The sequence below is a fragment of the Myotis yumanensis genome, unplaced genomic scaffold, assembly GCF_028538775.1.
Source record: "Myotis yumanensis isolate MYYU_CA2020_CCGP unplaced genomic scaffold, mMyoYum1.0.hap1 SCAF_12, whole genome shotgun sequence".
NCBI lineage: Eukaryota > Metazoa > Chordata > Mammalia > Chiroptera > Vespertilionidae > Myotis > Myotis yumanensis.
Genome location: NW_027223763.1, coordinates 16,571,121 through 16,597,441, shown reverse-complemented (window position 1 = coordinate 16,597,441; position 26,321 = coordinate 16,571,121). Strand labels below are relative to the sequence as shown.

General features: G+C 44.5%; 1 protein-coding gene across 4 annotated transcripts; it reads right to left on the bottom strand.

Moving 5' to 3' along the window:
* Positions 1 to 6,621: 6,621 nt before the first annotated feature.
* Positions 6,622 to 25,688, bottom strand: WDR31 (WD repeat domain 31). 4 transcript variants are annotated; one of them, XR_011473370.1, is made up of 12 exons: positions 25,598 to 25,688; positions 22,954 to 23,047; positions 20,867 to 21,010; positions 20,093 to 20,225; positions 18,523 to 18,597; positions 17,303 to 17,447; positions 17,105 to 17,205; positions 15,845 to 15,912; positions 14,526 to 14,667; positions 12,513 to 12,675; positions 9,446 to 10,618; positions 6,622 to 7,654 (listed from the first exon to the last, which is right to left on the bottom strand). XR_011473370.1 is itself a non-coding variant. In XM_070430864.1 (11 exons), exons 3-11 carry the CDS (start codon positions 20,980 to 20,982, stop codon positions 10,458 to 10,460), a joined length of 1,104 nt encoding a protein of 367 aa, XP_070286965.1. In that variant the 5' UTR covers positions 20,983 to 21,010; positions 22,954 to 23,047; positions 25,598 to 25,688; the 3' UTR covers positions 6,622 to 10,457. The 4 variants fall into 4 exon arrangements, 2 of the variants coding, with proteins under 2 accessions (XP_070286965.1, XP_070286966.1); XR_011473371.1 differs by having other exon boundaries at positions 6,622 to 7,650; XM_070430864.1 differs by having other exon boundaries at positions 6,622 to 10,618.
* Between the last annotated feature and the right edge of the window lie 633 nt (positions 25,689 to 26,321).

Genomic DNA, 26,321 nt, shown 5'->3' with positions numbered 1-26,321 from the left:
GGGGGGGGACAGTTTAAAAACCACTTCTCTGGCCCTAGTCAGTTTGCTCAGTGGATAGAGCATCAGCCTGTGGACTGAAGGGTCCTGGGTTGATTCGGGTCAGGGCACATGTCCAGGTTGTAGGCTCAATCCCCAGTAGGGGACGTGGAGAAGGCAGCCAATCAATGATTCTCTTGACCGAAATCAAACCTGGGACCGTCAGTCCGCAGGCTGATCCACTGAGCCAAACCAGCAAGGGCTGTGTGTTTCTTGTTAAACGATCTTTTCCGAAAATCAGAGGTCTACTACAGCAAACTTGTACTGTGACTCTTCCTGCCGGGACCTTCTCAGATCCATGGTAGCTGTAATAATTCTTTAATTGCTCTCCTACTTTAGTCCAAGTTTCTAAATTAACAGTTCCATCCTCAGGAAGCCATTGACATACATCTTATATAAAACTTTCTGTCTGACTGGGAGTAACTTTAACTCCGCTGCTAGCAAGCATATGCGTTAAAAGATTAATACAGAGTCTTTTTTCTTTAGACTCAGTATGACCCATCTTGTCAATCTAAGTTCTGTACTAACCACCCTCTTACCCTACTTATCCTCTATAGAGGGGTCTACAGCACCCTATGGTGCAGTCCTATCTGTCCCGAGTGTGAGTGGGGGGGTGCTTACCTAAGGGTTCCTGTTCGGGCACCAGATGTTGGGGTCCAACCCCAGCAGGTCCAGGGGTTCCCAAAGGTGTGGACGGAGTCGGTGAAGAAGGAATGACAGGAGACAGCCTTCAGTTGATCAGCAGCCTAGCCAGGATCTCCAGCCAAGTTCTGGTGTTTATTGTCTTGTTACATCTGTATTTATACCAGTTGATTTTAATCCTGTCAATTTCTATTGCAAAGGTTAGGGCGTTTCTTATCTCCATTCCAGGGAGTAAAGATTATGTGGCTTAAGTGTGATTGTTCATAGTTAAAGTGATTAACTACCCACCTGGCACTTAGTTAAGGGGTTTTATTCCCTCCCTAACTTCAGGGAAAAATCCCTACCTGGGGAAACAACCTTTCTCGGAGAGGTGACCTTGGTTAAAACACATAGTGCTAAGGGGAGCAAACATATTAAGAACAGTATGCTATATACGCCAGGGTCCCTTGAAACATATGCTGTGCAGATGTTTCTTCCCTGCAGTGACTGTGTCAAGCAGCAAGGATGGACCTGCTTCCGGCATCTTCCCCCAAAAGCTGCCCTCTACTTCTGAAGTCCCATGGCCAAGCTATAACAAGGAGATGATCACTGTTACGTCATCATCGTAGCCCTTCTCTGCCATGGTGTCCGTAGACACCCACTATTGTCTCAGAGTCAGTTGGTCAGACTCCGGCCTCTCCAGGACTCTGGCCGAGTGTCCACCCACCACTCACCTCCAAGCCAGGACATCCCAGCTACGTCAAGTCCTAAACACGACCCAAAGGCCTCTGGCTCTGACCAAGTCAGTTTGCCAAACATTAGTTGTCTGTAGCATCACCCCAACATTTTCAACCTCAAGAGAGAGCATTTTTATAGCACTTCACAGTTTACAAAGAGCCCCATTCCTTGCTAGGATCTAAGTGTGGCGATAGTACAACTGCCTTCTACAATGTTTTCCCATTTGCCTAAGGCCATTTGGTTATTTTTTTAAAAAAATATATATATTTTATTGATTTTTTACAGAGAGGAAGGAAGAGGGATAGAAAGTTAGAAACATTGACCAGCTGCCTCCTACGCTCCCCCTTCTGGGGATGTGTCTGCAACCAAGGTACATTCCCTTGATCGAAATAGAACCTGGGACCCTTGAGTCCGCAGGCCGATGCTGTATCCACTGAGCCAAACCGGTTAGGGCTTTTTAAAAAATATATATATTTTATTGATTTTTTACAGAGAGGAAGGGAGAGGGATAGAGCTCTCCACTTACCCTCCTTTTCTCTGGGCTCTAGTCCTTGTCAGAGGCTTGGGATAATATCTCACAGGGCTAAGTGTAGAGTGGTTGCTCAGGAGGGAAGAAAAACTATAATTTATTGAATGCTTTCCATTTGTCATGCTCTATACTAGATACAAAAATAACACAGTAAACCCATGAGTGTGGTAATCATATTTTGCAGATGAGGAAAAGTAGGCATAGAGAAGTCAAGTGACCTGCACAAGGTCCCATGACAGTGAAGGGGTGGAACTGACATTCAGCCCACACTTTCCATAGAAAGGGAATGGACTGACTACTCTTGGCGGGGAAAGGGGAGTGGGAGATTCGGGAAGAGACTGGACAAAAATCGTGCACCTATGGATGAGGACAGCGGGTGGGGAGTGAGGGCGGAGGGTGGGGCGGGAACTGGGAGGAGGGGAGCTATGGGGCGGGGGAGGAAAGAGGAACAAATGTAATCTGAACAATAAAAATTTAATTCAAACAAACAAACAAACAAACAAAAAAAGAACTGATCCCAGCTAACATGGACACAAATGTCTGAGCTGAGGCTGGAACCCGGGCCTCCACCTCCTGCTCCCATGCTCTCCTTCCCTGCCTTTCTTCCCTCTTGATCCCCATGCTGAGGCTGCAGAGGACAGGCTCCAGCCGAAGGCTGAAGGCTGGAGGAGGAAGGGCTTCCTGTCGTGCAGCGTGGTTTAGAAACATGATCCTACAATTGGACATCTCCTTCTCCAGATGGGCTGTGAATGAAGCATCTCGTCTTTCAAACCCCTAGACCCGTGGTCAGCAAACTGTGGCTCGCGAGCCACAGGCGGCTCTTTGGCCCCTTGAGTGTGGCTCTTCCACAAAATACCATGTGCGGGCGCGCACGTACAGTGCAATTGAAACTTTGTGGCCCATGCACAGAAGTTGGTATTTTGTGGAAGAGCCACAATAAAGGGGCCAAGGAGCTCCATGTGGTTTGCCAAGCCGCGGTTTGCCGAGCTGCAGTTTGCCGACCACTGCCTAGACTTTCAATCACGTCGAGGTGGCAGTAATTGACTCTCAGAAGGTCCTTGGTGTGAGTTGGTTCAGGCACAACCAGGGGAGTCCTCACTCTTACTCAGAAGCCTTTCTCCACATGAGCTCTGCCAGGAAGAGTGGCAGAGTGTTGCCTGAAGGCTGTTTGTACAAGGGGGGTCCAGGGCGTTTCTCGGAAGATCTCAATGGCCATCTCCAAATGCCAGGAGAGAAAGCTCCTGGGCCAGGGTCCATCTGTGCTCTTGTAATGCTCAGTGGGCAACACTGGCAAAGGGCCCTTTCCAGGGGCTCCTGGAGGGTTAAAACCAGGAAGCCAGAGAGCTCCCTCCTCTCTGGGTCTGCAAGGTCTCATTTCTGCTCCTCCTGGGGCCTCGGGGTCTCTCACTCTTCTCTTCTCTATGGCCACTCTCTCCCTTCTGTGCTTCTCTCTGTATCTGTATAGTTCCCCTTCTCTTGTGGGAGTTTGTTATTTAACTTTTATTGTAACACATGTCCAGTATAGGAAAATTAGGAGACTCAGATGTATATAATAATTGCTGACACACCCTTCTAAGGGCTCTACCTGAATTTTATAACTTATCCCTGATGACAACTCAACTGTATGGGTAGACACAATCATCATCATCATCTCCATTTTATTTTATTTTTTTAATCCTCACCCAAGGATATCTTTCCATTGATTTTTAAAGAGAGTGAAAGAGAAAAGGAAAGACAGACAGAAATATCGATGTGAGAGAAGCACATAGATTGGTTGCCTCCTGCACGAGCCCTGACCAGGGCCCGGCTGGGGAGGAGTCTGCCACAGAGGTATGTGCCCTTGAAGGGAATCAAGCCCGGACCCTTCAGCCTGCAGGCCGACACTCTATCCATTGAGCCAAACTGGCTAGGACTTCATCTCCATTTTACAGATAAGGACACTAAGACACAGAAAGATTAGGTCACTTGCCCAAGATCACAGGGCTAGGAAGTGGCAGCCTGGGATGTGAATCAGGCAGCCTGGTGCCAGAGAAAACCCTACATTGAGAGATAACCACAGACACATTTGGGAAACAGCTATTCAGTCTTTAACTTATAAGTGTAGTATTTTAAGTATAATTTTTTTCATAAATTATTAAAAACTAGAGACCAATGCACAAGATTCACGCATGGGTAGGGTCCCTAGGCCTGGCCGCTGATCAGGGCCAATCTGCGGGGCGATCAGGGGCCCCTGCTGGCACCTGCCTTGGCCAGCCTGTGGGCTGGGGGCAGCACCTGCATTGAGTGTCTGACCCCTGGTGGTCAGTGTGCATCATGGTGACCAGTTGTTCCACAGGTAGTTCTGCTGTTCGGTCAATATGCATATTAGACTTTTCTTATACAGGATATGTCATACTCTGTGCTGTTTTGTAGCCTTTTTTCACTTACTTTTCTATATCATAAAATAGTCTTCTACACCTTTTTCTTCAAAATGAAAGTTTTCTATGCTGTATACTTGAATATAATATTGAATGTCAACTATAACTGACATTTCTAAAATGCTTTTTAAATGGAAGTCTTGCCTTTTTATTGTAAAAGTAATAAAGGAAACAAATGTATGCATTTGCTTGTAAAACATTTTGGAAAGCTCTAACCGGTTTGGCTCAGTGGATAGAGCGTCGGCCTGCAGACTCAAGGGTCCCAGGTTCGATTCCAGTCAAGGGCATGTACCTTGGTTGCGGGCACATACCCAGTAGGGAATGTGCAGGAGGCAGCTGATGGATGTTTCTCTCTCATCGATGTTTCTAACTCTCTATCCCTCTCCCTTCCTCTCTGTAAAAAATCAATAAAATATATTTTTTAAAAAAGGGAAAAAAAAAGAAAGGATACACTAGATGCTGGTAACACTGGTTACCTCTGGAGGGAGCCAGATGGAAGGCAGACATGGATAAGAGCGAGACTTGATGGTATAACCTTTTGTACTTTTGATTGTGACTATGTGAATGTATTATCTATTTCAAAAATATGTAAGTTTAAAAAAAGAAACATTAATCTTCACTGCAAAAAAAAAAAATGCACAGAGTAGAGAAATTGATCTTTAAGGTTAATACCCAGAGATAACACTGTGAATATTTTTGCTCTATTTCTTCCAGATCTTTACCTATGAATGTATAGATATATGCACAGACATATTTTTACCAAAATGGGACGATGCTGCACGGTGCTGTTTTGTTACCTGTGTTTTTCACTTAGGGCGAATTAAGGACAACATTCTGTGCAGCCTCATGCTGCAGGGTTACCAGTCATGTGAAGTTGGCAGTTTGCAAAAGGCTATTTCTGGATGGACTGAGAGTGTCCAGCATGTGGGACATGCAGTGCTAGCTGACACCAATCTCCAACCACCCCAAATCTGGGCTTTTAACTTAATGTAATTTTTAACTTTTATTTCTTTCAATCCTCACCGGAGGATATGTTTTTACTGATTTTAGAGAGAGAGAAACATCAGTATGAGAGAGAAACATCACTATGAGAAACATTGAGTGGCTGCCTCCAGTACACGCCCCAACTGGGGATCAAACCGGCAACCTAGGAATGTGCCCTAACCAGGAATCGAACCAGCAACTTTTTGGTGTATGGGGATGATGCTTCAACCAACCAAGCCACTCGACCAGGGCAAGTCTGGGCTTTTAAATTTGTTGCGTGAAGACCGTGACCAAGCAGGATGCTGCGTTCCAGACCCTGGGGAGAGAACGTCTGGGAATGGATTAAACTTTCCTCCTGTCCGTGATGTTTAACCTGTGTCACTTATTCCATAGCTACAAATACCTCCTAGCTGCTCCCTCCCCTCAGCTTTCACATTCACCACCACCAAGACAATGCCATTGGAAGTAGAGGGTTTGGTGGGAAGAACCAGTCTGCATGTCCAAAGACCTGGGCTCCCATCTGGGCTCTGCCACATGCGGTGTGATCCTTGGCAAGTCACTTCCCTCTCCGTAGAAGTGATATTCCCCAGGCTGCCTATTTCACAGTGTTATTTTATTGGAAGACTCAGATGAAATTATGGTTGTGAAAGTAGTATTAAAATATAGTACACTGTGTACATATAAGTTTGTATTGTTAAATTCTGCCCATTTAACCTGAAGTGTCAGAAGGAAAGGTAGACATCAAAACCAGTGGGTCCAGCTTCTTTCTAACATCAGCTCCTAAAGCTAACTCTTCCCTAGTCATCTTCAACTTCTATGTGTTCATCTATTTTTTTAAAAAATATATTTTTATTGATTTCAGAGAGGAACGGAGAGGGAGAGAGAGACAGAAGCATCAATGATGAGAGAGAATCATTGACTGGCTGCCTCCCGCACACCCCACACTAGGGATCAAGCCCGCACCCAGGCACATGGCCTGACCGGGAATCGATCTGGTGTCCTGGTTCCTGGGTCAAGGCTCAACCACTGAGCCACACCCAGCTGGGCAATGCGCTCATCTTTAAAACTGAGGGTCGCAAAGTTTAAGAGCACAGAGTGTTGGCAAGGAACAACTGAAACTCTGCTAGCTCTCCTGCACAGTGGGTGGAATATGAACTGGAACAACCTTTTTGGAAAAGAGGTGGTATCTACTAAAGCTAATAATGCAAGTTACATGACAGCCCCGAAAGGCCTCTGCTAATTAAATAATGAACACAAATACATGCATGTCCACCAAATGACATATTATTAGACTGTTCATAGCAGCACTGTTTGTAAGAGTCCCAAACCAGAAGCTAGCCCATCAGTAGTGAAATGGATAAATTACAATATTGCCCCACATTAGAATACTATACAGCAATGGGAAGGAATAATATCCCACTATACGCAAAGGTATGAACCAATCTCACAAACACGTTGAGCAAAAGAAACCTGACCAAAATAAGGTCATATGCCTGTTTCACTGGAATCTATTGCTGCGTAACAAACTTAGGGTCTCAAAACAATGTTTTATTATTTTTCATGATTGTGTGGTTTTTCTGATGTCATCTGAACCTGGCTGCAGGTTTGGTGGGGTTGGAAGGTCCGAGGCGGCCTCATTCACGTATCTGGTGGTGCTTGGTACTTCTCCACGTGGCCTCGGCCACCTTCCTGACAGACCTCGGAGCAGCATTCCGAGAGGCTGAAAGTGAAGCTGCGAGGCCTCTGAAGCCACAGCCGCACAAGCGGCACAGCGTTCGTTTTCCTGTCGGTCAAACCAAGTGGAAAGACCAGTGCAGGTCCCAGGGGTGGGGAAATAGGTCCTACCCACTGAGGAGAGCAACTCACATTCAAAGGGTCAGACACACAGGGAGGGGAGAAATCTGTGGCCACACTTGCCATCTACTACAAAACAGTCCGATTCCACTTCTACAAAGTAGGACCAGTTTGTTGTTACAAATCCCTTATCAGATGTGCCCGGAGGGTGGTATGAGGGAGGCCATCGAGGTTCCTGGATATACTATGCTTCTTCATCTAGGTACTGGTTACTAGTATGTTCAGTTTATAAAAACTTAAGATGTCTGAAATGGTTTATGATTGTATACTTGAATTAAAAGTTTAAAAATATATATGTAATGGCTTAAAAAGAATAAAGTTCATTTCTCTTCCAAGTCACAGTCCGGCTGGTCAGGTTGTTGGAGCAGCTCAGCTCCTTGAGGTGATTCGGGGGCCCAGGTTCCTTCTTTTTTGCTGGTTCATCATCTTGTCCTCGCCCGAATAGTTGAGCTGTTACTGGCAGTCTGCTTTCTAGCTAGTGGACAAATGTGTTTCTTTCAAGCTATAAGGTGGAAATTACACACATCACTTCCACTCACCCCCCACTGACAAGAACTTATACTCATGGCCACACCTCGCTAGGAATGTAGTCTGAGCGGGACAGCCTGTACCCAGAAGTGCCAATTTCAGGAAACAACTAGTAGTCTGTGTATTTTTTATGATGAAGCTGTTCTTTAATAGTTATGTTTCAAAGGTTACTCAGAAATAGCTAAGCTTCCTTTTCTCAGTGTTAAAAGGTTAAAAACACCAAGTGCCCTGAGTTTTATTCTTGTATTTCCTGTGTCAAAATGAAGGCCAATAATAATCACCACTCCTTTCCTTCGATATATAAATATACTTAAATGATAAATGTGTAAGCAAAGACACAGATGTATTTAAATACTGACTATAGAACTGGTCAGATGCCAAGAGCCTATATACTTTCCCGGTGGAAAAAGGTCAATTGTCTTTGGAAAATTCCTTACTATGATTTCAGAGGGGCAGCCTCTGAAATGAAGAGTCCAATGAATGAATGAATACATTTCGGCAGCCTGTATAATAGGTGCTCAGAGAACCTGCTTAGCGCATATACACTGAATTTTTTTATAAAAACATTTACATTTATTAATCTATTTTCTACTTAAAATGCACAGATAAGGAATTTATACATCAAGCACATGCGTAGAGTTTAGGGAAACAATTTTATTGGTAATAGAACCCTGCTAGTCCATCAGAGGCCTGCTATTTCCTCACAGGTATGTTCCCTCTCACAGCAGCCCTGGGACCCCCTCCCAATCCACTCCCTTGGGTTTTCTGATTTACTGCTTGTCTTCCTTCTAGAAGAAAGGGCCAACTATAGCACTGATAGGTGCTCTAGAACTTTCCCTGAGACATCTGTCTATTGCTCCTAGGCATCTGGCCAGGAAGATCTCTTTGAAGCCAAAAAGTTAATAACTGGTCTAGAAAATACACAATGTCACGGTCTGTGCATTTCTAAAGCGAACTTTATGACATCACGCAAAGGCAAAGGGAAAGGGAAAGGGAAAGAGAGGGAAGTAATCTGGCTTTGAGTCAGGCTGACCCAGGTTCAAATTTAAGTTCTTCCCCTTCCTACTCATGTGTAACCTTAGGCAAAGGACTAGATGTCCCTGGGCCTCAGCGTCCTCATCTGTGAAATGGGAATAACAATAAGAATCAGAGTGAGAATAAACCTTTAGGTGCTCAATGAAGCAGTTTCCTGCTCACTATCCCTTTGTGTTTCCAGAGTGCCAAGGGCCATAACTTAAGGAATCAGAGGGGAAGCTGAACAATGACTAAAGTCTTAGAAAGTAAGATCTATGGAGGATAGATGACTGGTAAATGTGTGGAAAAGAGCATTTGGTCTGGACAGAGGGCAATAAATACCAATGGCTACCATTTATAAGCACCTGGTGCCTTGCTTGGCATTAATATAGTTCTATTCAGTCCTCAGAACAGCTCCATGAGGAACCCATGATTATGGCCCCATATAACAAGTGAGGATTTCATAACTTGCCCAAGATCCAGCTAAATGGAGAACTGGAGAGTCAAATTCAGGTTTGACGCTTTGCAGTAGCTTAAGATTCTCCTGCCCAGGCAGTGGAGACAGCTTGAGGGAGCTGGTCTTACAGAGGAGCAGGAGGGAGACAGGAAGATGGCTGTCAGCCATGGGCATCAGGGGCTGGCAGGGGCCACAGAGACAAATGCACAATCTTTCTTTCATCAGAAAGGGATCCCCCAGTGGCAGGTGCCTCAGGCGTGGGCTTACCTGAAGGCAGGAGGGACTCTATTTTCCCTGGAGGAAAGTGGGCTTGTGAGTACCAGGTGGGACTGTTCTCCTGGGGGCCACACAGGCAGATCTGAGCACCCTGCCCTTCCTCGCTGCGGGGCTCAGTGGGAGCACACAGTTGAGTCCATGCCTCTACTTATGTCCTATTGTCATTGCAGATATTCTCTTTGCCTCACTCTGGCCATTCCCTGGAAAGAGTTTACATAAAACAATAAAAATATTAAAATGTACAAATATAAAAATTTTTCAGCATTAATCCCACAACCTCTCCATTTTCTTATCCACAGACGTAGTTTGATAACTCCTACAATTCTGACAAGGTCCTTGGGGTTGTCGGCCTCTTCAAGCCATCTCAGGTATGATTTTCATGTAACCTCCGCGCTGATCTGGCAGGGATCTGCCACCCTCTCTTCTACTATTTTGAGTAGAAGCCAAGGTTTTTGCTTTCTTGCCCTCACTTTGCTTCTTCACATTGCCGAGGAGCAGTGACTGGAGCTGAACCTCATGTCTGCAGTCTACTTCCTCTATGGAGCTGCACTGTTCTTTCCCGTGTGGATAATTTTGAGGCAAGCAAAGCAGAGTGTCTCTCCCCCTTGCTTTTCTTTCTTTTGTGGAGACATGGAACAGGTCAGTTCAACAGACTCAGAGCCTGTATCTTGAATCTCACAGAGGCCTATGACAGAGGCCTAACAGGTCACCATTTGAGCCATAAATATTTTTTCTGAAGAGCAGTCCCAAGAGCTCGCTAAAACTTGCATTTGGATTTAACACAGATTGAGAACCTTACGTTTAACCCATGTCTCTAAACTCTGTACCTGATTTTGAACCACTGGCTTCACATTGACTTCTAACACTGATATACCTTCTAACGAACCTAAGCAAAGAACACCAACCGCACATTGCCGTCCCCTGAAGATAACATGGAAAAGCAAAGCCCCACTGGGAAAGGAGAGGCCATGGCTTGATTTTGTCCAGCAAACGTCTCTTGGCCTCAGAATACTGCCACTTCCCGCAGTTCCAGCCCTGAGCTGTGGTCCACTCTGAGCAAGTGAATTCCTCTGCGGAAACTTGCACATAATAAGGAGATGGTGTCGCCAACGGCCAGGGAGGTCAAAGGTCCTGATCCATCCAGAGACAAGGTGAACAGGCAGGCTGGGGGGAGGAAGTGGGAAACCAGCCACTTAGGCCAAGAGTGCAATATCATGGAATGCTGTGTCTGTAAGAATTCCACGTAATGAAAGCAAGTGCTGTATGTCTCCAACCCACACAACAGAGGCACCCCATGCTTTAGAGGAACATGCACTAGCAGGGAAGTCGGTCAACCCCAAGACTTCGACTATCGAGAATGGCACACAAACCAAACAGGATGGCTATATGCCACTGAGAAGTGTGTTCAGACACGTGGGGCCTCCCTGGCAAGGACATGTTAAAAAGTTGCCCTCAGCCCTGGCCGGGTAGCTCATTTGGTTAGAGTGTTGTCCCGATATGCCAAGGTTGCAGGTTCAATCCCCGATCAGAGCACATATGAGAAGCAACCAATGAATATATAAACAAGTGCAACCACAAATCAATGCTTCTGTTTTTCTCTCCCTTCCTCTCTCCCTGTCTGGAAAAAAAAAAAAAAAAGTTGCCCTCAGTTACCTGCCCTGAGAACAAAGCAGGGTCAGGACGAAGGAAAACAGACAGGGACATGGGTTTTCAGTTAGGCTTCCCAGGCTCTCTTCCCTTCAAGACAACAGATGACGGGGAACCTGAAGGGCAGTCAGGGGCTTCCAGCGGAGCCAGTCTCCCTCCCTCTGCACTTCAAAGCCTTCTCACACATCGGGTGGGCAGGGCAGCACTTCAGGTCTCATTCCCCTGGTCTCAGGTTTATGCTAATGAAGCTAAAAAGCTGTTTCTCCCACTTCCCACATGGAGGTGACCCAGGTGACGGAGAAGGCAACTCCAGGGGCGGGCACAGCGGGCTGTCCTTACTGTGTAAGTTTAGCTTGTGTGCCCCTTGAGGTGATTCTCACCTCTTTCTCTGAGGGAGCTACCCTACCCTCCTTTGATGGGACCCGGATTTCTGGAAGGTTACTGTAGGAAGGACTTGGTTTGAGGTTCTCTAAAGTAATGCTATTCTTGTGTTTAGCAGAACCATGTCCAGGACAGAATAGCATGGAGGCAGCAGGGTGGAAGGAAACACAAGCTTTATTCATAGCATTTGCCAAATCTTGTGGCATAAATACTCCCACTATGACCGTATTAAATATCCCTGAATGCTTACCAATCAGCCATGAGGAGCTGGATCGGCACACCCCTGCATCGACAACTCCAGGGAGTTGTTCCCTAAGACACTATTTTCTCTGGTGCTTTAAAGTGTCACGACGATTTCAAAAACCTTAGCTGCAGAGTCAAAACGGGGCACAGTCTTTCTGAAACTATCTTTACTCCACCTCACCCCACCAAGAGCTGAGGCTCATTTTAGTCCTTGAAAAATAAATTTTAAAATGGCAATTTCTTGCCGAAACCGGTTTGGCTCAGTGAATAGAGCGTCGGCCTGCGGACAGAAAGGTCCCGGGTTCGATTCCGGTCAACGGCATGTACCTGGGTTGCAGGCACATCCCCAGTGGGAGATGTGCGGGAGGCAGCTGATCGATGTTTCTCTCTCATCGATGTTTCTAACTCTCTATCTCTCTCCCTTCCTCTCTGTAAAAAATCAATAAAATATAAAAAAATAAATAAATAAAATGGCAATTTCTGTTCTCTTTTCCAGACATTTTGAGCAACACAAGTTAAAACCTGACGAGGAATTTTAAATAGAAAGAATATAAAAGCCAAATATATTTGAACTCTTAGGGATGAGTCTGTACAATATGATAGAAATAGCTATGTAGCCTCTAGCCGAGGCTGAACAGAGATTCCGGTATCTGGTGTCATGTCTTAACCACCAGGGGGCTGAACAGTGGCAGGACATGCATGGTGTGCTGAGAAATAGAAAGGAAGTTTTAAGGAAGCCTTTGAGACTTCACTTATCTTTAAGAAGCACTAATAGTAGGGTCCTTACCTCCAGTATCTTGGTTCCAAATCTTCACCTTGCAGTCGTGTGATGAGGTAGCAATTACAGGCATCAAGGCCAATGCTCTTGGTAGAAAGACACAGGATGCCACAGTCTGGAAATGCCCCTTATACTCACATATTCTGTTCCGCGTCTGTCTTAGGTCCCACAACTGCAAAGTAATGACATAGGCTACCTCAGATATATACATTTCCCCAGCTTCATTCATTGATATCTATTGCCTCTCCATCTCATGGCCCACCTGTTCCCTCCACTTACCTACTTCTGTAGCTACCCTTACCTTCATCCATCCCATCCACAACACAGCCAACCATCCATCCACCCAGTGATTATTTTAAGCACCAACTATGTCTCAAACAACCCTGGTTAAGAATGTGCCTGAAGGGTTGTTGCCTTCCTCATTAACATACTGGTTAGGAAAGCGAAGCTCCAAGTCCTACAGCATGAGAGAGTATGAGGTTACTGACTTTCTATGACAACTCAAGAGCTAGCTTATATCAGCCTCTTGGTATCTGTGGGTCTTGTGGGGACCCCACAGTTAGGAGCACCTTCTCATAAGTACATGCAGGCACAGAGCTGATTTAATGCATAGTCACTAAACCTTGACTACAAGTGAGGCGCCAGTCCTGCCAGTCCCATTCTTTGCTGATACAGATCAGACCACACCTGGAGAATAATGTTCAGGTAAGAGAGCGAACTGAATTGTGTCCAAAAAACAATGAAATCACTGGACACCATGTCCTCTGAGGAACAGTGTTGGAGCTGGAAACGCTTAGCTTGAAGAAAAGATGCCACATCAACAGCCTGGGATTTAAAATCTTGACCCAACACTTTCCAGAGGTGTTATACAACTTGCCGTGTCTCTATTTCCTCATCTGTAAAATGGGAATTACACTACTTGACTCACGTGGTGGTTGTTTTTTTAAAATATATTTCTATTGATTTCAGAGAGGAAGGGAGAGGGAGAGAAAGATAGAAACATCAATGATGAGAGGGAATCATTGATTGGCTGCCTCCTGCATGCCCCCTAACTGGGGATCGAGCCCGCAACCTGGGCATGTGTTCTTGATTAGAATTAAACATGGGATCCTTCAGCCCACAGGCCGGCGCTCTATCCACTGAACCAGACCGGCTAGGGCTCGCGTGGTTGTTTTAAGGATTAAATGAGATAATACATGTAATGCCTAGGCTGTAAGAAATGTTTGATAGTCCTGACCGGTTTGGCTCAATGCCTAGGCTGTAAGAAATGTCTGATAGTCCTGACCGGTTTGGCTCAGTGGATAGAGCGTCGGCCTGCGGACTGAAGGGTCCCCGGTTCAATTCTGGTCAAGGGCATGTACCTGGGTTGCAGGCACATCCCCAGTGGGAGGTGTGCAGGAGGCAGCTGATTGATGTTTCTCTCTCATCGATGTTTCTAACTCTCTATCTCTCTCCCTTCCTCTCTGTAAAAAATCAATAAAATATATTTTTTAAAAAATAAATGTTTGATAAAATGGGAGCTATAATTATTCTATTTAGATACTAGATGACCCCTTTAACTAGTATTCTACTGTTAGGAATCCACTGTACTTTGGAGGATCCTATCCTGAAATTAACTGAAAGGAAAGCTAAATGGTAAGGGATGGAGTGGGCTCTTATTCAACACTGAAACTCCGACTTCCTAAAGAGCTTGAACCTCCTTTACTGTGACCACAAGTACAATGAAAACACTTAGTGCTTCACACAGTCCTTCTCCTTTCTAAGCTCTGCTGGGAGGATGGACATCAGCAGGCCAGTTCTAGGATATAGCATTCTTGACTCTCATCCCATTCCTCTTTCCCAAACCAATTCAGAAAGCCCTCGGCTGATGGGCCTTTCTTGAAAGAAGTATTTGGAATGCAGAGGATCACTTATAGTCTGCACTCGGAACAGGCCTGAGCCATTAGCAGACCTGCTGTGCAGCCCAGTACAAGTTATTTGCTCATCAACAACCAGACACCTGGACTGGACATGACCCCTCACCGTGGCTTCGCAGCCTTCTCCTCCAAAGCCACTGCTGCAGGAGAGACACCTGTGTCCGTCCTCACTGACCTCGCAGTAGGTCTGAATGTGTTGCTTTGCAGGAAATATATGAGCCACCTGGAGCCCCCGACTGTCCCATAATCTGAAAGAAATTACAGCAAAAGAATGAGTTTATAGTAAATGTGTCTGAAATATACCATAATCACCTGCAATCATAAGTCTTGGCTCTTTGCTGCTTCGGCCAGTCAGAATGGAGTCATAATATACCTAAAAATAGCAGCTTGAACCAGATCAATCTCGGAGACTCCAAGCTGGCAGGAAATAACGAAATGACATCTGAGTTCTTTCTATTTTGAGATCTAGTTAATAGAAATTTAGACCAAGCAACTTAATTATATAAGCTAATTTGGTCTTTTGGGGTGCTGCCTTCAATGGAAAGAAGATATTTCTGTGCCTGTGATTTTTAATTTTTAAAAATATTTTTTTATTGATTTCAGAGAGGAAGCGAGAGGGAGGAAGAGATAGATACATCAATGATGAGAGAGAATCATTGACCGGCTGCCTCCCGCACTCCCCACACTGGGGATTGAGCCTGCAACCTGGGTATGTGCCCTGACCGGGAATCGAACCATGACCTCCTGGTTCATAGGTCAACACTCAATCACTGAGCCACACTGGCTGGGCTATAATTTTTTTAAAAAGATACTTATGATAGTACAGAGGAGCAATCATCTTTCCAGATTCATAAACAAAAGATTTACAGACTTGGTCAACCTTGGCTATGGGGTTCACTGGGGAGTATTCTGTTTACCTCTTGTCTCATTCCTACCATTTTCTAAGTAGAATCTCTTCTGATAGCCAGTTTCTAGTCACGCTCTCTAGTCTAAGAACAGTTGACTTCATTTGATTCCCCTGATGGCGATTCCCCTGCTTTCTTAGAGAGGGCTTTGCCTGAGGGCTCGGTGACTGGAAATGTGAGGACCTGAGCAGGGCCAGCAAATAAAGCCAGGCAGTTCGAAGGGGTGGGAGGAACAAGTGACTGATCCTGAGGTTAATCTGACTGTTCACACAGCTACATAGCCAGGGCGGGTGAAATCAGTTGCTTTGGGTTTTTCCTGGCCTGACTAGCATTCAGCCTCTATACAGAGGATTCCATGGGGCCAGATCAGAGAGGCCCCAGGACCAGTGAGGGGCAAAGGGGCAGAATGCCCTCGCAAGGGCACAGCAATGCAGAGAAACAGAGTGGGAATGGAGTCGTGTAAGCGTGGGAGCCATAAATCTTCACCAGAAACACTGTCACTGCTGCTCAGTGAGCCCACCTGATGGTTTTATCTTCAGAAGCCTGTAGTACATATGGTTCTCTGGGGACCCAACACAGGTGAGTGACCTGGAAGAAGCACAATTTTCAAAATGTCTCCAGACCAAGTCATTCCTCTGCTGGAATTCCTGTAAACAGTGCTAAATAGCATCTCTGTACCACTTCTCAAGGACGCTGAACGAGGGAATTTGACTTGGAGGGAGGGGTTTCATGTTTTGCAGACACCCACCAGTCATGCTCTCCTTGCATCTCCTTGGCTATCAGCATCAACAGTAGCAGCTGGGCCAGTTGTGAGTACCCCAATGCCTGCAGGCGCTCTTAGAATGCCTGGACCCAAACACCTGGTAAAGAACTGCTGGTCTGTGGCAGCCAGGGGAGCAGACCCCGCTGTAAAGCGGGGCCACTGAAACCACAGTGTAGGCCACAGAGGGTTGAGGAAGGGCTCTTCTTGCACTTGATCTCTGCAGCCCTCTGGTGAGCAGGCATGAAGGACTTTTCAAAACAACCCAAGGTAACAGGATTTTCTTTTTCCCCAGGAACCTCCACAAATACACAAGGCATAGGGCAAGCACATCTTGCCATTGACAGTTGTCTTCAAAATGGGAAAAGATAACTATGATTGACATTTGATGACCACTAAAGGGACAGCTACCATGTCGGGTGATATAATTCTCCCCATTTTATAAATGAAGACACTGAGACTCTAAGTAAGTTTCTTAGGGTAACACAGCTAAAAAGTGGTGGATTGATGGTTTCAACTCAGGTATGACTGACCCCCAAGGCTGTGGAGTTTACATACCAGTCTGCTACCAGAAAACGCTGGTCTTCATAAACAGAGCAAATTATACAGAAAGCAACGTCATTCTTATTTCTCTGCATATGTTATAGATACAGAACACAGAGCATGACTGTGAGCTCCTGGAGGACTGAGACTGTGTCCTTAGTCACTAACCCTGCTCTAAGCTCAGTGTCTCGCCCACAGAAGAAATAAAATAACTGTGTTTTGAAGGAGTAAGTGAGGACACCATTTAAGATTCCAATATGAACTAGTGGAATTGTTTTCTGGAGCAAAAGGCCTTAAGAGATCATCTAATCCGATAACCCTGAGAGGCTGGGGTTTGACAGAGAGGTAGGGGTGGGGAGCAAAGAGGACCAAGCCTCTAACGCCTGGTCGTGGGTCTCCTGATCTCTCGCCCAGGCCCTTCCCCTCCCCCCATCCTCCCTTCTGCTGCCCTGCTGCACAGCAGGTTAGAGTTCGTACCAGGTTCCTGGAGACCGAAGCTCTCTCCACACACTGTCCGGTCCCCACATCCCACAGGACTAGGGTGTTGTCCCGAGAGCCAGTGCACAGCTGTGTTGAGTCTTTGGAAACAATGGCAAGAAGATGGTCCATGAGACAGACTTGGAACAGGCTTTTCAGAAAGTACAAAGGCCCTGGGAAGGGTTCTGCTTTACTCACCAGGACTCACAGCTAACCCAGTGACCACCATGGCATGGCCCGAGAACTGTTGCCTGGGTTGTGAGGAGCAATGCAAGTCCCACATCATGACCATCCTGTCCCGAGAGGCGCTGAAGAACTGGTTTGATTTGTGAAGACAGGCTATCTGCTCGAGAAAGAAAGCTTTGGTGTGCTTGTTTGATTGGATTTTAATACGTTAAGCGCCCAGCCTGTTTTGCCTTTGGGACGGAAAGTATAGTGTCAGTCACTGGTGACTGACAGGGCGCTTAACGTGTTAAAGTAGAAAAAGACCTGGGGATAAGAAGGTTACAGCCTGATCTTCTCTCTCAGTCTGGTTCATAATGCACTGTATCTGACAGGAAAATACCCTGTTCCGTGCTATAGGATTATGGCTGATGCTGAGTTTCATTATGACAGTTAGCATCCCAATTTTGGCCCATTCAGGTGAACTTCAGAGAGGGGAGTTATATAAGTTGGCATTCTCTGTCATTTTTGCTGGAAACGCACTCTACTCTGTAAAGCTATTAAACAAATTAATTTTCATTTAACTATTGTTGGATTTTTAAAAATTTCTCCAACTAAGTCTAGAGATTATGTCATTTTTCTAACCATAGCGAACACACAGGAAGCCTTCAATGCATGTCCCTGTTGAGTGAGGATCAGCCAGGGAGAGCTACTCTCTTTTTACCACCTGAGCTATTAAGGGCTTAATAACAAAAGAAAAATTATGTCAAATATCCCTCTACCAATAGCTAAGTGAATGGTTTGCTCTGCTTTTCCTGGAGGAGGACTTCACAGCACCAGATACAACGCCCTTGCATTTCTTTTAGAATATTCAATCACTCTTACCATCTAGAGCAGCGGTTCTCAACCTGTGGGTCGCGACCCCTTTGGGGGTCGCCTAAGACCATCGGAAAACACATATATAATTACATATTGTTTTTGTGATTAATCACTATGCTTTCATTATGTTCAATTTGTAACAATGAAAATACATTCTGCATATCATATATTTACATTACGATTCATAACAGTAGCAAAATTACAGTTATGAAGTAGCAACGAAAATAATTTTATGGTTGGGGGTCACCACAACATGAGGAACTATATTAAAGGGTCGCGGCATTAGGAAGGTTGAGAACCACTGATCTAGAGCGATTAGGTGTTCCTTTATTCAGTTCCAAATTCCCTCCATGATAATAACCACCTGACAATTTTACCTTGGTGATGTCATGTTCATGTCCTCTGAACCTTTTCACCACGTTTCCGGTTTTCCAGTTATAGGCCACAACTGTCTGCAGAGAGTCATTCGCACCGTTAGTTTAACTGAATGTGTGTTTAACTGAAACAACAAGCCTTTACTTCATCCTCTACCTGACTTCTTCCTCTCTGTCCAGGGACTTGCATCGAGCACTAGGGTTCTATTGTGTCCCTCCTCAGGGCCCCTACTTTGAGTTTCTATCTTTCCTCCTGATCTGTCCTGTCTCTCCCCAGCTCCTGGGCCACCCCTCTGAGCCTTACTGATGGGTTTGGGATAACATTCCCTAAGGGAAACGGATTCAGATTGAGGTTCTGGTTGTAGATACTGAAGGAGAATTCTACATAGGATTAGATTTTCCCCCCTAACTGTATTGTATTTTTATTTTAGTTTTTTAAATTTATCATCTTCTTAATGATTTGTAGGTGTACAGTTCACTAGTGTTAAGTATATTCCCATTTATTGCAAAACAGACTGCACTTTTTTAAATTTCAGAAAACCTCATTCGTATCCCGCCTGCCAGAGAGAATCATTGTTAACAATCTCTTTCCATCTTTTTTCCAGGCATATAATATTTTGTTGTAAGCATTCCCCCCCTCAAAAAAAAAAATAAGTTTTCAAAAGCACTCTCTGGCCCAGTCTCTGTAGTTCATTGCTAGAGAGTAAAGAGCATGTTAGCACTTGACCTAAATCTCAGTTTTGTAATCTGCAACATGGAGATGTTAATCCTTGCCCATCTATTCCTCACAGGTGAGGCTTATATCAATACAAATTTCACGTCTAAGATAATATAGATATTAAGACAAATGCTGTCAATTAAATTATGCTATCAATTTTCAAATGCATACTGATTTCAGAGATGTTAAAATGTGAAAACGTGTGGGTCTGAAAGTCAGTGAAATACAGTGTGAAAATGGAATTTGAAGATTCTAAAAGGCTATTGAAAATGAGAGGCATTTACTATAAAAAAATCAACATTTTTGCTACCAGTATCCTAGCTGTAAGTGCTATGAGAGAGCCACATCTGAGGGAGAGAAAGCAACCAGATTCAAAGTGACAGTGGGAGGAAGCACAAAACCAGAGGAGGGAGGAATCACAACACACACCAATGTAGAGATTTTGGCAAAAGAGCAGTTAAGAGACTAGAAAGCTCCTTCTGCTGACAAATAACTTCTGTGTCTGTGTGTAAGTGTAAAAATGGATTGGTTGGAACAATAATATTTGTCATTTATAAAAAGCACATGGGAGGCATAGTGCTAAAGATCTTACCATTTATTCCTCACAACGGTGCTGTGAGGTTGGCATTATTATCCCCATTTAATAAATAGACTAAAGCTCAAGAAAATTAAAAGACTTGCTCAAAGTAAGAGGAAGTGGCAGAGAAGGGATTTAAACCCAGTCTTTCTAATTCTAAAACCGTATTTTACACTACCCAACACTGCTCCCAGAAATGAAAAAACCAGTGTTTGCTTCCCAAACATCTTCCCTTCTCTGCGATAAGTTGGTTCCCTGGGAAGCACTGCAAATCCCACCTTATCTTTTCCTCCGGAGACACAGAGGTCTGAGTTCAGAGCAGCAACAACAGAGACGGTGTCCACGTGAGCTGGGCTATACTCATGAAAAGCTGTAGTTTGAATTCTCTCTTCTATAATTGCATCGGGCCTGCTAAAGAGAGGATGGAGAATGAGAGGCCCAATGGCTTGGGAGTGCACAGTGGAGGAAGGGGAAGAAGAGTGTGAGCGAAAGTAGCAACTCAGGCCAGACGGAGGAGAAAGGTGGGAAAGGAGACCCACTGACATTGCCAGTTCATAGATGCTCAGAGTGACTGAATCTGACAAAGGGGAATCCTGAAGCCAAGAAGCCAGGGGAATTTCTCACTCTAGAGCAGTGGTTCTCAACCTTCTGGCCCTTTAAATACAGTTCCTCATGTTGTGACCCAACCATAAAATTATTTTCGTTGCTACGTCATAACTGTAATGTTGCTACTGTTATGAATCGTAATGTAAATATCTGATATGCAGGATGGTCTTAGGCGACCCCTGTGAAAGGGTCGTTCGACCGCCAAAGGGGTTGCGACCCACAGGTTGAGAACCGCTGCTCTAGAGATTATTCCAAAGATGTAGGGCCCCTCTCTGTGTGGCCGTAGACACTAGCTATCAAGCTAGACTGTTTCTTATCCAAAAGAAAACCGAGCAAATGGACAGGTCAGAGAAGGTCATCAATACTTGCTCTGGGCCTTCTCTTTCTTCAGTGGAGAACTGTAATGGGCATGATAAAACCTGGGACCCCGGGTAGGGCTGCTGTACCTGTATTTATAAGTGCTGTGTTTGAGTTTGCTTTGCAGTTTCCCCATCATGGCACAGAACCTACACAAAATCTTCTGAGGAGGAGCTCGTTTCAGATGGCACCTGAGGGGCAGCATCCCTTGTGGCTGCTGGACGTTGTGTTCCCTGTTCAGTAAAAAGAACAATACACAGTTAGTTTTGTTAGGCACAGTGGTGGTAGCATGGTATAGGGATTCAGAGCGAGCACCCCAAGGTGTGCTTCTGTGGTATGCGGATTGTTTTGAGCTAAAGGCAATTTTAGCATCGGGCGCAAGGAAAACTTCTATATGGCTCCCCTTAACTACCTAGAACTTGAATTAGAGGCCTTGCCATGATAAGGTATTATCAGCAATAACCTTTTTGACCCACCTATATGTCAGGCAAACTCTGATTTGCTAAACATCTGCTCTTCTTATCATCTTTCAATGACCCTGTGAAGTCCCCACAGTGTACTACCTCACCCCTCGCTCAGGATGTCTTATACCTCTGACCCCCTCTATCTCTGAACCTCTGGTGCATGTGGAGTCTCTGACTCTCTCATGTATGTGGGGTTCCCATACATATGTATTAAATTTGGTTATTTTCTCTTTCTAATATGCATGATGTCTTTTGATTATGAGACCAGCCAAAGAACCTTGAGAGTAGAGGGAAATTTGTTCCTCCCCCTTAATGGTCATGTAAAGACATATCCTTTTTTTTTTTTTAAAGGACTAATTAATTGTTTGCTTCTGCTTTTCCGCCTTTCCCTGCCTCACTCTTATGGCCCTGGGAACACACCCTACAATAAAGCACTAGCAGATAAAAACCAAACAAAACTAATACAAAAGCTCTTTGAAGTCCCCGATAATTTTTAAGAGTGAAAGGGAGTCCTGAGGCCAAAAAGTTTGAGAGCCACTGACCTAGAACTTAATTAATGCCAATAATGGATGATATCCTATATTAGAATAAAAAATTACTAAATGTTTTCCAGATGTACTTGTATTGTCCCCAGTAACTAACAAGGCTAGATTTAAAGAGAGAGACAGATGCTCATCCATACACTCATTCAGGAAATACCTCTTAAGCACCTAATTTGTACAGATCCTATACTGGAGAACGAAGAGAAAGAAAGCAGATGTGGCCACTGTGGATATGGGCTGGGACTAAAGGTATGTGACTAGGGGCTAATCTCAGCTGCTCTGTTGTCCTCTGCAGCTAGCTGCTCCCTGAGACACTGAAGGGTAAAGGAAGTAATTGGGCAGGTGTCCTCCTCTCTTCTGGGTTTCTGCTCAAAGAAGTTCTGGATGAGTTTCTTATGGGCACAATAAGCCTAGTTCTAGGAAGAAGAGTGTACAAGGAAACAGCAGCTAAAACTCACCAAGTATTCTCAATCATCTCATTACCATTAACAAATAGAGTTTTCCAGAAGAATTTAAGCCAACATTTTGAGAAGCTGCCAGAATTGACCTCCTGAAAAGAGTTGGTAACCAGTATAGAAGCACAACACAGTGCAGAGAACCGTGTTTGTGGCATCAAGAGCCCTGAGCTCCAGCCCCAGCTCTACCTCGTCTCACTGTGTGTCCTTGGCTGAGTTCCTCCATTCCCCCCATCTATAAAATGTGACTTCAGATTAAACGCTTTTTAGAAGACTATCTGCTCCCTAAGAGGAAGGACTCTGTCATATTCATCTTCGTACCTTAAGTGGCTTGCTCAGTGTGATAAAACATTCGTGAACTAGCGAATCTAAGGTCCCTTCCAGTTCAGACCTTCTAGAGTTCTCTCTAATAAGCACAAGATGTGCTGACAGGAAAAATTCCAGGATAGCTTGCAAAAAGCTTGGGATGTTGTGTCGCTTGTAGATTGGTAGAGGTTGCAGGGCATCCTAACTGCCAGCCTAACCCATTTTTCAACATTGTCATCAAACTAAGGACAGATGCCATTCAGAGATCTAGGTCACTGGAAACTGCAGGTGCTATAAATGGACTGGCTCTGCTTAAACTGATTAGATTCATAGCTGGTATCTTCTTATACTTCCCACCCGAAGAATATTCATGGAACATTCTAAGGAAAAAAAATAACTTTTACATTACCCCAATTCAATAGGATCTTCTTGTGAACTTCGGTATTCAATGCTTTGTAATGTTTATTCTTTGGAAAATACTTCAGGCAGCCACTTCCTAATCTCTGTAAGTAGTGAAAAGATGCTTAAATTAATCTCTTCTCCATCTAAGCATATGTTTATACCGAAAGGATATTTACAAGGTAAATTAAGGACTTTAACTAAAGAGATTGTTAAGTGTAGTTTTCCCTCACAAAGAAAAAGATATTACAAAATTCCAATATTTGGGGGGAAAGCATACCATAATATTAATAATATATCTGTTTAAATATGCAAAATAGCATCTACTTAAATGCACCATTAAACATTTTTATTTTACTCATAGTTCATCAAAAATCTTCAGAGGTGACTGCTTACTTCAGAGCTTAGTGTTTTTGTGAGAAAGGCAATTTCTCCTGTTTAAAATAATACTTTAATAAGTATGGGTCATAGACTTTAAGAGGAAAGAGCTTTTCAAAATCACATAAAACCCTTTATTTAAAGATCCGGAGAATTATTTACTCAAAATTATAACTAGGTATAATTGACTTCTAGTCCAGTGACCATGTTAGTAGCTATCATTTACTCTAGTCCAGAAATTCCAGTCCAGAATTTCCATTATAAAAATCTACAAAGAAGAAGCCAGTTTTATTGCATTTTAACAACTCCATTCTAAGGATTCAAATAAATAAGTTCAAATGATCAATTGACAGTGTCACTTACCCTAATAATTAAGAACAGCACAGAATAGTCAGAACAACATTTGACTGAGTGCACTGGCATCATTTTTAGGACTAGGTCTGGGCAACTTGTTGAACTGAAGTCTCAGTTTCCTATGTGTAAAATGGGATAACTCTACAATTGGGCTTTTGTGAAGATTAAAACTAGCACTCAGGATGTGCCAAGGACTATTTTAAGTGTTTATACTTACTAGCTCATTTAGTCTATTCCACAAGCCTCTGGAATAGTTACCTTCCTCATTTTGCAGATGAGAAAAGTGAAGCACAAAGATGTTAAATAACTTGCCCAAGTTTACAAATAAATTTCAAATAAGTAGCAGAGCTGAAATCTGAATCTGGCAGTCTTGCTCCAGAGGCCTTGCTCTTGACCAGCATACTCTACTGCATCTCTATAAAAGGTAGTGCATATAAAGTCCTCAGTTCAACCAGGCAAATGGTTGAGAGTAAATGATGGCTACTAACATGATTGATAGCATTACTGAAAGTAGCAATTTCACCCTTATTACTACTGCCCTTAATACACATATATTAAACATACATAAATATACTCAGAGAATAGATACAAATGGATATATGAGCCTGGAGGATTTTAAACTGAAGCCAACTTTGTTCTCTGACCAGAGTGATTGATCACACTAAGGCTAAGAATTTATTGCATGATATACCAAGGCAACTTAAAAATCTCAAAAACAAAGTATATGTACTTAGACAATGTCCATGTTGTAATTTACTGAGTTGACTAACCTAAGAAATTAAAATACTATTCAGTTATCTTCCTGTTTATACTGTGAGCATGTAATATACTTGAGAGAAGGGACGGTGCCTTGTTCATTTTTGTATCTGTGCTTTAAGCATAGCATGGAAGAATGGGTGCAAGGCAACTATCTGTTGAATAAATGGATGAATGAATGAATGAATGAATGAAATACTAAGGTGAAGAGTCTGTTTGGCAAGAAGCTTTTTAAGGATCCAACAATCTAAGGGTTCTTTAAAATTGCCCAACAGCAAATCCTTCAGGAAGCAGTTACTCTGCTTAATTCAATTGCAGGCCCGGAAAGGCAGAACTTGAGAAAGCCATAAACTCAACATGGCTCTGGATGTCCTTGTTGGCTCCTGATGGGCTAAATCTGAATCCCAGCATCCATTTCTGCTCCAATTTGCCTTCCAAAGACCCTGAGATACCCAATGGTCACCCTAAACATAACTCAGAGAACCCTCTTTTAGCTTTCTAGTGCCATATTCCTTGACATACTGCAGCATATATCCAACTATTGTTTTCCATGAAGAAACTGGGACACAGAGGATTGTGTCTTGCAGGAGCAGAGCTGGGAAACAGGACCTCATTTCCCTAGGCTCTTGGTCCACTGTTTACATAGATGGTGATTTCGTATCTCCCGCTGTACACATCTGACCTTACACTCCGGGAGACCAAGACATGGAAACCAAAGCTCAAACACAAAATCAAGGTAGAAGCATGTGGGAGGTGGTCTGATTCAACCCTCTAATAGTACAAATAGAGGAAAAAGAGGCCCAGGGAGTAAGAGGATCTTGCCCAGACTCACACAAGAAGTCAGCACTAGGCCAGAATCCCAAGGTTGCCCCAAGCTTTAAGGACAACTGTGTGCAGTTTTTCCTTTCTGGCTCTTCAGTTCACAAAGGCCCTCATCCAATCTATGCGGACGGCCAAAGCTTATGTTTGATGTGTGCTTGTGGGGAAAAGGGCCTGGGGACGTCCAAGATGGGAATCCAGCGCCACCCAACCCAAGCCCGGCCCTCGGAATTCTCTCCTCGCTTCGGCCAGGTGGGCCTGCAGTCGGGAAAACACGAGGGCTCCCACTTTCCCGCGCACCCGCTGAGCCCCTTCCTATCCCGTCCGCGCCCCCTCGGCCTCCATACCCATCGGCCGGCTGCCCAGCAGGGAGGTGAGACTGGCCGCGTCGCCGAGCCGAGCCGAGCCGAGCCCGAGAGCGTCTGCAACCTCCGCACTCCAGGGCCCATGCCCCCGCCCCTAGCAACGAGGCGCGCGTCGCTAGGGTGGGAGTTCGGCCGAAAAACCTCCGGACAGCCTCGCCGGCTACTAAACCATGGTTCCGCTCTCCTGACGTCTCCCAGGAACCCAGCAGACAGCACCCCGCCCTGCTTTCTTACCGTAACAATGCGTTGATGAGGTTCCTGAGAGGAGGACCGATGTGCCCAGACCAGAGAATCTATATAATGCAAGGAAAGCTGGTATTACCATACGAGTAACGGAGGAAACCCTTAAAAATGTCACCTTTTAAATTGCTACTCGTCTAGATAGAGGTGTTGCTTTATTTCTTTGGAGTTTCCCCTAATTCCACCCAGGCAGAGAGCTCTCCTTTGGACACTTCCCCAGGTTCCACATTCCTTTCATCAAACATTTATGGCCCACCACCATAGCAAAGAGATCCCTCAGTACCTTAGACTAAAATCTAGAGAGCCAATGAATGGTAAGACAGTTCCGGAAACCAACAGCAGCTTCTAGACTAAGTTTTTACAGCTCCAATCGCATTGCTTTCAGACTAGAGTCCATTCCTGTCTGTATTCCTAGCGCATAGCTTGGTGTACAGTAGTGGCTTGTTGAACATTTGTTGAATGAATG